This window comes from Castor canadensis, chromosome 15 (genome assembly GCF_047511655.1).
Source record: "Castor canadensis chromosome 15, mCasCan1.hap1v2, whole genome shotgun sequence".
Taxonomy (NCBI): Eukaryota; Metazoa; Chordata; class Mammalia; order Rodentia; family Castoridae; genus Castor; species Castor canadensis.
The window spans coordinates 47,637,761-47,651,286 of record NC_133400.1 but is presented as its reverse complement, the minus strand read 5'-3'; the positions used below and the strand labels follow the sequence as shown (position 1 = coordinate 47,651,286).

The 13,526-nt window shown below is 35.8% G+C and overlaps 1 protein-coding gene across 1 annotated transcript; it reads left to right on the top strand.

Annotated features, from left to right (window-relative positions):
• The first annotated feature begins 7,828 nt into the window (after positions 1-7,828).
• Positions 7,829-9,857, top strand: LOC141417438 (olfactory receptor 2T33-like). Its single transcript, XM_074056078.1, has one exon. It carries the CDS (start codon positions 8,886-8,888, stop codon positions 9,813-9,815), a length of 930 nt encoding a protein of 309 aa, XP_073912179.1. The 5' UTR covers positions 7,829-8,885; the 3' UTR covers positions 9,816-9,857.
• The last annotated feature ends 3,669 nt before the right edge of the window (positions 9,858-13,526 follow it).

Genomic DNA, 13,526 nt, shown 5'->3' with positions numbered 1-13,526 from the left:
CAACTCCAAAATGGATGGATGGATTGAAATTCATCATTTGAATTTTCCAGGACCTTTCTCTGGGATCAGTGAGTTTTTCAGTACATGAAAGCAATAGTTTCTACTATTTATGGAGAATGTACTCAATAATAGTAATTGACTAAGCATTCTATGTAAACTACATTGTTTCTGTAATATAGTTAGTGTTCCCACTTGAAAACACTAACTGGAGACCCTTTGGATGTAAGAATGTGTCTGACTTTGCAGAACTTCTAGTTGGTGAAATACAAAGTAGACAGTTCTATCTAAGGCACAAGTCCAAGTATTTGATCTCAACACATTCTGATTAAATGGCAGAATCCCTGGCTTTTATGACCTTTAATCTACAAATACTTGTTGATTCCTTTGGTTAAAATGACACTACTATATTCATTTATATAGATTTCATTTACTTGTGAGTTTTTTAAAATATTGAGGAGAGTGTGATGAAACACACACTTGTAATCCCAGCATTCAGGAGGCTGAAGCAGGATTGTGAGTTCCAGACCAGCCTGGGTTACATAGCAAAATCCTGTTTGAACAAAATAAAACCATAAAGTAAAATGAAACAAAACAAAACAAAAAGTAAAATTATTCCTTCTTTTTTTTCGAATAGGATACTTATAATAGCAAAACGGGGCCTGGACCTGATCCACTCAGAATGATGATTGAGTCAAACATTGAGCCTTACTTGATTAACTTACATGTTGCATGAAAGCTTATCATTTCATTTAGCCTAGGAATTTGAGAGTTCATATTTTTTAAGCTCTGGTGTTGATTTTTTAAAATTCATTTATTCACATGTGCATACATTGTTTGGGTCATTTCTACCCCCTGCTCCCCAACCTCTTCCTCCCTCCCTCCCCCTTGCTTCCAGGCAGAACCTGTTCTGCCCTTATCTCTAATTTTGTTGAAGAAAAGACATAAGCATAATAAGGAAGACAAAGCATTTTTTCTAGTTGAGTTAAGGATAGCTATACAGAGAGATTCCTAGCATTGCTCCCATGTACAAATGTGTTGCAACCCAAGTGGATTAATCTCTAACTGATCTTTACACTGGTTCCTGATCCCCTTCTCATGTTGACCTCTGTCACTTTAAAGTTTCTGTATTAGTTCTTCTGGAGTGGGGAAAGTTCATATTTTATTTTAGTTAGCTTTCTTTAATCAGTATGTCTCTCTTGACACTATCATGATAATAGTTGCAGCAAACCCTGAGAAACAAAAATAAATAAGTGATCCAGGCATGGCAGTGCATTTCTGTATTCCCAGCCACTTGCAGAAGGATCTCCAGTTCAAGACCAGTTCAGGCACAAGTTAATATGAACCTATCTCAAAAACAAAATAAAAACAAAAGTCCTGAGCTGCTTGCAAAAATGCCGTGTTTTTCTTACTATCATTTATGTTTTTTCTTCTACAAAATTGGAGAATAAGAGGGCAGAACAGTTTTGCCTGGAGGTGTGTGTGTGGGGAGAGATAGCCCAAATAATGTGTACACATGTGAGTAAATGCAAAAATTATAAAATAAAATAAAATATATTAAAAAATATTCTTAGGGCCAGAGTGCAAGTGGCAGAGCACTTGCCTAACAAGTACAAGACCATGGGGCATATCACAGTGCTTAAATAAAAATAAAGAACATGGGAAGGAACTTTACTCTCAAGAAATGACTTCTCTGCTTGATTTTCACAGAAAAATTAATTGAAACATAATTTTTAATATCTGAAATTCTAAAATACAAACAAAGTCTGCTTCATTTACTTGTGAAGTTGGATGAGAAGATGTATAACAAAGATACAGTCAGCAGTGCTCAGGGCAATATTTGCCATGATTATTATCATCCTTGTTACAACTCACTTGTACCTCTGTAGCATGGACAGGTGGAGTCAGGTGAGATTTCAGATGTGGCATTCTAAGATCAAAGTGAACAAAACTACCATTCTCAGTCCAGAGCAAATATTGGTTTGCAAGATAGGTAACATGTGCATAGTTGGAAAGATTATCATTTTGCTAAGTCTGTGGAAACCACATTGAACTAGAGATGCAAATGCTACAGTGGATCTGAAGGGCTCTGTAATCAATATTTTCTATAACAAAACAAATGAAGTCAAGCATGGTGGTGTAATCATGTAATCCCAACACTTACGGGAGGCTGAGGCAAGAGGATTAAGAGTTTGAGGCCAACCTGGGATGCACAGTAAGACCCTATACAAAGGAAAGGAAAGAGGGAAGGGTAGAAAAGGGAAGGGAAGAGAAGGGATAGGAAGAAAAGGAAAGAGAAGGGAAGAATGAATTTATTCTGGTTTCTGATGTGTACAGGGTAGAAAACTGGCAATTCTTCTGGCCTCCAAATCTGTCTTGAATTTTGATTCTATGGAATCACATATAATTATGAGCCTGATGCACTGCCTACTGCACTAAGGGGGCAGATGAATCACATCTAGTTATATTCACTTGGGTACAACATCATTTTTGTCATGACAACAAATTATAAGTAAAGATCTTATTGTTTCCAATTTTGAAAGAACTTGCAAATTTATTGGACATATGAATATGTTCATGATATATTAACATTTTGATAGCTTTTAAAGTATGTTAATATTAAATATATAAGAAAAGCTTTTAATGACAATAATAATAAAGAACCTAATACCTTAGATGACTAAATTAACTGTGATTTTGTAGGATTGCTCTATATTAAAAAGAAATTCATAAGATATTGGTGAGTTGAATAGTCCAAAGAGATATTGAAAAATATTGTGTGTTTTATTAAAATATAAGTAAAATTATAGTGCAAGGTAGTTTTGAAATAAAAATATCTTTTTTTTCTTCAAAAATTTTTTAGTAAAAATATTTTTTGTAAGAGGCAGGGCATGGTAGTTCACACTTGTAATCCCAGCTGCTTGACAGACAAAACAAGAGTATTGTGAGTTCAAAATACAAATAAAATGATGAGGTATATCTTAAGTGGTAGAGTGCTCATCTAGCATGTACAAAGCCCTGGTTCAATTCCCAGTACCAAAAAATATTGAGTATGAATCATGTATTTCTGGATAATTATAATTTTTATGTTACTGGGATTGAACTGAAAGTTCCAAACATGTTACAAACTGTAACATCAGTCCAATAGTAATATTTTAAAATAAAAAGTATGGGGAATCTTTGTAGAACTATACCGGCATGTCATACTGCTGATACACATTTAATGTGTGTCTTTTCTTGTAATCATTAAGTAGTCATTAAAGAGGCGGATATTATTATCATAAATACTATTTCTCCCTTTTTCCACATAACAAGTGAGTTTTAAAGTCCTTTGAATTTACTAATTTTATTCAACTACTACTAGGAGATACACATTTCCAGGCCTATGTACCTAAAATCTGTGTTTCTATACTAATGCAGTTAAATAAATAATTCTACTGAGCCAGAGACAGGCAGACAACGAAGACATCCATTCTCCAATCTTTACAAATGTGTATTGTCCAATGAGATGCATTTATTTCTGGATTTTAGAGCTCCTGCTGGTTAATGTCAAATATACAGGTATTTCACATGACACTTCATTTGGAAAGGAAGGATCTGTTCAGTGAACGAAGTGTTCCAACACAGGGGTTGTTTTTCAATGCCATTTATGTAAAATGGTTTCATTCTTCTCCTGTACAGAGAGACTTTAAAAATACATTTAAGATGTTTTATAATCTGAAAATTAAATGGGAAGTAGGCTGTAGCACAGACATTACTTGTTTTGATTCAAGTATGGAATAGAAAGTGAACTCCAGCGGAGGCTCTTGAGCCTGCATTGCTGCAAGACACCCTAGCATGTGCACGAATTTCCAAAGTTTAGAAACAGCAATGGTAAGTCACTAAGAGTGGTAGTGAGCTGGTAAAAATCACAAGAATATGTGCCAATAATTGTGTACAGGACTTCAGTATTTTTATCCTTCACATCTTTATGTTTTTAAACTAAGCTGTGCTTTGTATCACCATCTCCATTGCACTCTGGCTCTGCCTGGCTTAACTGGAGGAGGTTTTCATTTCACTGTCTGTAACTGAGCAGGTTTATAAACATGCAGACCAGTCAGTCCTCACCATCAAACACAGGCCTGTGACTGACCATATCCTTAAACACCCAGAGCTGTCTATCCTCACTTTCCCTTCACTGTGTGTGACTGAGTTGCCCATAAACACCCAGACCTGCTTGTCATCTTCACTTCACTGTCTGTGATTGACCATGTACGTTAACAAGACAGTGGAAACTCACCCTAACTTGTCTGTGACTGCACATGTCCACAAACACATAGACATGTCTTTCTGTGCCTTCATTTCATTGTCTCTTACAATGTTTCTAAACACCTTGACCTGTCTATCATCATCTTCATTGCACTGCTTGTGACTGAGCACATCCATTTTCTCCCAAATCTGTCTATCCTCATTTCAATGCCTGTAACAGAGCACATCTATAAATGCCCAGACCTGTCTATCACATCTTCAGTTCACTGTGTGTGACTACATCTGTCCATAGACACCCACACCTGACTGTTTAATCTTCACTTCACTGTCTATGAGTGAACATGTACATAAATGCCAGGCCATGTATGCTCACTCTCACATAATTGTCTGCGACTGAGCACAAGCATAAAAACCTAGATCTGTCTATCACATCTTCAGTTCACTCTCTGCGTCTAAGCAGAGACCTCATCTTCATTTCACTATGTTAAATAAACCATGTACAAAAGCACCAAAACTGTGGATACTTACCTCATTTAATATTCTGTGACTGAGCACTTCCATAATTACCTGAACTAGTCTATTCTCACCATCATTTCACTGCCTGTGACTAAGCATACACAATCACTCAAACCTGTCTATCCTCACCTTCACTTTTCTGTCTTTGTCTAAGCACAGACCTGTGTACTATACCATCTTTCATTGTGTGCACCTGAGCATGTCCATAAACCCTCAACCTGTCTGTGCACATGTTCACTTCAAGATCTGTAATTGATCATGTCCATTAACACAAGGACTTGTCTAACTTCACCTGCATTTCATGCCTGTTACAGAGTACATCCATAAATATGAAGAACTGTCTATCATACCTCCATTTCTCCATCTGGGACTGAATATGTACATATACACCAAGACTGCGTATCCTCACCTTCACAGAAAGTGAAGTGAGCAAGCATGTCCATAAATACCCAGATGTGTCAATCTTCACCTTCCCTTCACTGCCTGGCACTGAGCACCACCATAAAAACCCAGACCTGTCTATCTTCATCGTAAATTCACTGCCTGTGACTGAGCATGCCCAGAAGCATCCAATTTGTCTATGCTCATATTCACTTCACAGTCTATTATTGTCCAGGTACATAAGCACCAACATTCTGTATGCTAATCCTCACTTAATTATCTGTGACTGAGCACATTCATAAACACCTAGATGTGTCTTTCCTTACTTTCACTTCGTTGTGTCATTGTCTCTCAGTATGTCTGTAAACATCTAGACCTGTCTATCCTCATTTTCATTTCACCTGCTGTGACTGAGCAGACCTGTCTGTTCTCATCTCCATTTCATTGTGTATGACTGAGCCTGCCTAAAAACACCCACACTTGTCTATCCTCATCTCCATTTCACTGTCTATTATTGACCATGTACATGAACACCAAGACTGTGTATGCTCACCCTCATTTAATTTTCTGTGACTTAGCTTGTCCATAAACATCCAGAGGTGTCTATCCTTACTTTCATTTCACTGTCTGTTACTATCCTCATCTTTGTTTCACTGCCTGTGACAGAGCACATCCATAAACACCAAACCTCTTTATTACATCTTCAATTCACTGTGTATGACAGCAAGTTCGTAAACACTCAAATCTGTCTGTCACAACTTCATTTCACCACCTGGGCCTGAGAATGTCCATAAAAACCCACACCTGTCTATTCTCAACTTCATTAACCTGCCTGTGACTGAGCATGCCCATAAACACCCAGCGGTGTCTACTTTTACCTTCATTTCACTGTCTCTTACTATGTCCATAAACATCCAGACCTGTCTATCCTCACCTCCACTTCACTGTCTTTAAGCAAATCCATAACCATCCAGACCTTTCTATCACATCTTCATTTCCCTGTTGTGACTGAACACATCCATAAATGATCACAGATAGATTTTTCTATCCTTTTCTCCCCTTCATTGTCTGTGGTTGAACTTGTCCCTAAATACTCAAACCTGTCTTTCTCCATCTGTTTTCATTCTCTGAGATTGAGTATATTTATCAATACTCAGACCTGCTTTTCCTCATCATTCAGTGAAATGATGAACTCTAATCATGATTTTTAAGGGAAGATATTTCTTAAGAATAGTGTGGATTGATAATCAAAATAATACTAAATTTATGGTGATCATAGTTATAATTTATGTATTGATAATTATTAGCATTATCTCAATACTGTGCATATCATTTAGATGAGAAAATCTATTAATGAAATTAAGTCCTTTAACATTATATAAATAGTAGCATATAGTTTTCCCAAGTATATATAGCATTCATTTTGTAATGATGTAAAAATTTAAAAATGTATAAAATAGGTTGGAAAAAGTATTCACAATGTATGTAAATAACAATATAGATCATTTTGTAAAAATCACAAGATAGGTAAGAAACTTTTTAAAATAGAAAATATGGGAACAAGACCTCATGCACAGTTTACAATGAAATCCAGAGGTCAAGTAATAGAAATTTTTTTGCCTTAGTATCAGTAAGACTCATGTGATTTAAAACAAAAATCACTTTGCTGTTGTATGATTGGTAATTATTATTGCACATGAAAATACCTAACAGTGTGACACAATGAAGGTATTGGAATACAGAACTGACAGCTGATGGTAGTGAAAAAGTAAAGAACTCATTAAGTCTAAAGAAAAAACAATAAGCTGGGCACCAGTGGCTCATGCCTGTAATCCTTGCTTCTCAGGAAACTGAGGTCAGGATGATCTCTATTCAAAGCCAGCCTGGGCAAATAGTTTATGAGACGACATCTCTAAAATGACTAGTGCAAAATGGACTGGAGGTGTGGCTGAAGGAGAAGAGCATCTTCTTGGCAAGTGCAAAGTCCTGAGTTCAAACTGCACTCCAATAAAAAAAAATAACAGAAAAAAAAGAAAAAGACAAGTTTATTTGGGCTTTTGTACTAGAGAAACTCTTGTCACATGTATAGGGCAGACTGTTAAGATCACATTAGCAGTATATAAAAAAAGAACATTAATATTTGTCAATAATTAAGAATCACTGAATATATACAACTAAATACATACATTTATATGCATATATACTTATATATTTAATTAACAGAGTATAATAGAGTAATATGTTCAATATTTTATCATAATAATAACTATTTTTATAAACAGTATACCAAGAACATGGGTGTTATACACTAGCCACTGAAAACTGCTGGTATTTAGTAAGATATGATGTCTACTCACAAATTTAGACTTGCTTTACAATTAAGTGAAAGAAAAACTGAAAAATGACTGAAGTCCACCATAATTCTTTTGGTAATTACTAATCTGTTGCTCTTTCAACAATTTGAATTTGTAATGAAAAGATAAATTTCATGTAACTAAAGAAGAAAGTCTTTTGCCTACAAGTCAGCATCTTACTAATGTGATATTTATAGGAAAGAGAAACAAAATGTACTCACTGATACCTCTTAGTGAGTAGAGAAACTATCTCTGGGATTAAGTGAGATGCTGTATGTTTTGTTTGTAAGTGATGCTAGATATTCACACTAACCTTGTGTGAAGAAATTTATTTGGTCAAGTCTAAATCAACTGATTAGGTTTTGTGAATGTAGGATTACAAGGAATTTATGTTCCTCTAGATTATATTCCTTTATGAAATTATTAAGTTAACTCTTCAATTAAATTTACCATTATTTTTAGTATGTACTAGATATAAATGTAAGTTGTTTTGAGGGATCTATACTGACAGGTGGTACCTCTAATCAAGAAGAGAAGTAGTGATAATCTGAGGCCCATGGTAGTGGGTGTTGTGGAGCAGCGTCTTTGATAACTAGACCCAGGCATAGGGTATAGTTGAGGAATAGGGGAATTCAGTCATGTGTGTTTTCCTTGATGGAAAAATGGCTTTAATAGTCATATATTTTATTTTTCTTGTTTTAATTTCAAATTCTAATTCATAATGACCTTAAATAAATAGGAAATTACATTAACAATGAGAAAAGTACAAAAGTTGTAATTATAAGATCCACTACTATACATGAATTTATAGTTTTTTCAACTGAGAAATACCCAAACTGTTGAAAACTGAAGTTGCATAATACTTGATTATTAAGTTTTGTGTACCACATGGGCAAAGATTTTCTGAGGTAGCAGACATTTTATTTGGGTTCCTACATGTACATTTTATTTACTTTAGTTGTAATTAAAAGCATAGTATAGTAACAACAGATATGGAAATAGAATGCTAGGGCAAACATTTGGTTGGGTAGTGGAAAATGAAAACATTATCCACCATGATGAGACTTTTCTATGCAATTTACCTAAGTATTTTACTTTATTTTTTTGGTAGCACTGGGGTTTGAACTCAGGGCCTCACACTTGCTAGGCAGGAACTCTTGTTGCTTCAGCCATTTCACCAGACCTTTTTTGTACTGAGTTTTTTTGAGCTATGATCTTGTGGCTTCAAACCACAATCCTCCTGATCTCTTCCTCCTGAGTAGCTAAGATTACAGGCATGAACCATTGGTGCTGGGGTTACCTAAGTATTTGAAAAGAAATTACAACCCCCCTTTGTAAGCAGACATCACTTCTATACCATTCTTATGTCTTCCAGGTTTGACTAGAGTCATGGAAAATTCAAGTGACACCACAGGGATGAATTTTATTCTTCTAGGGCTCTTTGACCACACACAGACTCATGTAATCCTGTTTTCTATGGTGTTCATTATCTTCATTGCCTCCCTGATGGGCAATGCCTTGATGATCCTTCTCATCTATGTGGACCCCAAACTCCACACACCCATGTACTTCCTGCTTAGCCAGTTGTCCCTCATGGATGTGATGCTGGTCTCCACCATCGTTCCTAAAATGGCAGTTAACTACCTCATAAACACTAAGACTATCTCCTCTGTTGGTTGTGGCTCACAGATCTTCCTGTTGCTCACTCTGGGAGGGGGTGAGTGCTTTCTCCTAGCAACCATGTCCTATGATCGCTATGTGGCCATATGTCACCCACTACACTACCACATTCTCATGAATCAGAAGCTGTGCTTTCACATGACAGCAGGTTCCTGGCTTCTGGGAGGGGCTGATGGACTGATGCAGGCTGGCGCCATTTTGGGATTCCCTTACTGTCAGTCTCGGGAAGTCAATCACTTTTTTTGTGAGGCACCTTCACTAGTGCGCCTCGCCTGTGCTGACACAACAGTTTTTGAAGTTTTCATGTATGTTTGCTGCATCCTGATGCTCTTGATCCCCCTGTCTCTCATTTTGGCCTCATACAGTTTCATCCTGGCTGCTGTGCTCCGAATGCAGTCCACTGCAGCTCAAAAGAAAGCCTTTTCCACCTGCTCTTCTCACCTGGCAGTTGTGGGGCTGTTCTATGGCACCCTCATATTCGTCTACATGCGACCCAAATCCTACCGTGCAGTGAATAGTGATAAGGTGGTCTCTGCATTTTACACCATCTTCACACCCATGTTGAACCCCCTTATATACAGTGTGAGAAGTAAAGAAGTCAAAGGGGCTTTGAGAAAGTGGTTGGAGAAACTTGTGTGATGTCAACGCCAAATTTGCCAACATGGTACTACCCAAATTAGATGCTGGGTGCACTTACAAAAAATTTAGGTTATTCCTCCTATTGAACTTGTTCTTTTATGTTGTGTCAACTTATTTTTCTCTCATTTTGCTACTTTGACTTCTTAATTTTTTAAAACTTGTTGCTTCAGTTTAAATTATTTTTTTCCTGCTGTCATCCCTTTTGGTGGTATATTTGGTCTGAAATAATGGTCTTAGCAATAAGAGTGAGTGGTTGGAGGCATGGCTAGCACACAATCTACTATACTGCAGACACATAATTTGGTTTTTGTTATATTATGTAAAACATCAGCAGCAATAGAAGCAGTTTATCCAATAAGTGAGTAATAATATTGAAAAAATATAGTGCCCATCTTAATAGTATTATAATGAAATAAATTTGAAATGAAGTAAGTACATGAAAATTGAACATGAATACATAAAATAGTTGCAAAAATATGTCTTCAGTGTTTCTGGGTAGGGTTTTTAGAGGTTAATTGCAATTTAAAATAAATTCTTATAAAATGGATAAGCAGATTTGACTATATACGCACCATAAAATGGGAGGTCAACATCTTTATCAGAAGAAGAAATATAATGAACCCCAGATAATTCAAACATGATGAAGTTTGCCCGAATATGATTATTTGCAATAATATTTAAGCAAACACAAGCATCCAGGTAACATTTTAGCACATGAAAATGAATATCTACGTGTCATTAATTTTTATACAGATGAAAATAAATCATCAGTGATCACCACAAAAATCTCAGAGGCTTTAGATTTTAGCTTCCTGGCAATAAATGAAGAACATTACTAAATGTCCTTTGAAAACATAATACCACCACTGAAAAGTGGCTGGGAGTAGACAAGATCCACTTCATGGCTTTAGTTATTGGAGGGTTTTGCTCCTTGTAGAAAGTCAGATTCTTAAAGTGACAATGCTGAGATAAAATTTTACATCAGACTCTTTTCTGCTCCATTATATTAATCGAATTAAATTGGAATAAAATGAGATAATACTATGCTAATACTATATCAACAGATATTCAAACATCATAATTATAAATTCATACAGACTAGGAACTGATAATATAAACAAGATCAAGGGACATTTTATGCTTTAGGTTTTCATCATTTAAGAAGTATTTATGGAAACTGTTCCAGGAATGGAGGGTGGGGGATAAAGGAGAATAATAGAGAGGGTGAACTCAAGTAAGATATGTTATAAGAACTTTGGTACATGTCACACTGTACCCCCAGTACAACAATAATAAAAATTTTTTAAATAAGTACTTATAAAATATTCTTGTGATATGCAGATGAGAATTTGAGTTTTCATGAAGGAATTGCTGCTTATAAGTACTTATATTTTTATATATAGTTTAGATGACTAATATAAAATTATGTAACATAAATATAATTATAATCTGTAATCTGTCTTAATTATTTCACATAATTTCTATAAAATGTGTGTTCTTCCATGTGCATAACATACACAATATACCTATTGCATAAATATGTAATATATATAAAATACACAAAACCATTTAGGATATAAAAATATTCAACATATAACATATATATGGACTTTTGTATACATATTCTGTATATGTCTATATATAAATGTTAATACATAAAATATTATGAGCATAATTATTTCATAAAATCACAAATTTTAAACCTCAGTTTAGCAAGAAGATACTATTATGCTACCGAGATCGTGTCTTCCCTTAATCCTCACGAAACGACCTCTTCTAGCCTCCTACTTTACTTCTGCAGCTTCCTTGCCCCTTTCAGGCTTCATAGAGTTGAAGAGTCAGGAACATGCTCCAGATTAGACTTCAACTTTAAAGGGAGTGTTGTGGTCAGTTTGATCTTCTAGGCAGACCATGAAACCTTTCTGTATGTCATCATTCATGTGTTCGCTGGAGTAGTACTTTTATTTTCTTTCAAGAGCTTTTCCTTTTCATTCACAACTTGCTTAACTGTTAGGTTGTAAGAGTCTTAGCTTTTGGCCTATCTTGGACTTCAACGTGTCTTCCTCACTAAGTTTAGTCATTTCTAGCATGTGGTTTAATGTGAGAGACTGTGGCTCTTCCTTTTATTTGACACTTAGAGGCTTCTGGAAGGATCAGTCATTGGTCCAATTTCAATGTTGTTCAGGGAGCAAGGAGGCCTGAGGAGAATGAAAGAGATGGGATAACAGCTGGTCAGCAGAGCTGTCAGAAGCTAACACAACATTTATCAATTTTTCTATCTTTCATGAACATGCTTTGTGACACTTCAAAACAATTGCAATAGTAATATGAAAAGTCACTAATCAGACTTTTCACTATGACAAATATAATAGTGATGATATTATTTGAAACACTGTGACTGTTACAAAAATGTGACACAGAGACATGAAGTGAGCATGATACTGGAAAAAATGGCATTGACAGCTTGGCTGGACAGTGTTGGCACAAACCTTCAATTTGTAAAAATGCAATATCTGCAAAGCTCAATGACGTGAAGCACAATAAAATGAGATGTACCTATATTTAGGCAAAATTATGACTTTGTTAGTGCTCAGGAGAAATAGTAAAACCATTGTCTTAGTCTGTTTGCATCACTGTGATGCAATTTATTGTCAATGTGAACACATTTAGAAGCACCCAGGAGATCACTAAAGCATCCCTCTGGGATTAGCTAAGAAGAGAAAACCAGTCCTGAATGTGGGTGGCAGCAGCACATAGAATGGCATAAAAGGGGAAAACAGAGAAAGCCAGCCCACTGCAGTCACCCTCCTCTCTGCTTCCTCGCTGTCATGAGTTGAACAGTTTTGCTCCACCATGGACTGAATTCTATGAAACCATGAGGCAAAATAAATCATCCTCCCTATATGTTTTTTCTGTCAGGTATTTGGTCACAGCTATTGGAAAAATAACTAATACAACCATTGTAACAAATTGCTTAGACTGGGCAGTTTACAAGCAGATTTGGTGAAGGTTGTTTTATACTTCATGAATGACCTTGCAGTTAGCAGAAGAGACAAACAAGCTCCCTTCAACTTCTTTTATGTAAATTCTAATCAATCCATAGGGTTCCCATTTTAATGTTACCACAAAGGGGATTAAAACTTAATACATTAATTCTGAGGGATAAATCACTAAGACATAGCAATAATTTAATATTAAATACCTTTTTTACATAAAGTGAGACATAGACTAAAATATCATTATCAACAAACTTAATAAAATTGGGTATGACTGAAAATGAAATAGAATAAAATTCTGAAGTTCTCATATTTCTTTGGGATTTTCAGGAGACCCACAAAGGAGTTAGAGAAATTATTCTTTTCCTTAAGGTCTCTTTCAGTCTATTTTACTTCAGTATTTAAACTATTGGCTTGGAGAAAGGATTCCAAGATGGTGGCTTGCTGACAAGAACCACCTTCCATGTCTCCACGAACAGAAATAAAACCTCAGATACGTGGCTGCAAGGAGAGGTGGGCAAGTTAGAGGTTGCCATTATAAGGACAGATAGTAGCTAGAGAAAATCAACTCCAACTAAGCCTCCAAAAGAGCCTTATACCATGATCACAGATTTGCTCCATCCTGAGCCCAACCAGCCCAGATTTTTTCAAATGCTCTGGTTTGAATTGCTTCCACTGAGAACCTTGTGTGTGAGCCACCCTGTGAAAAAGAAAA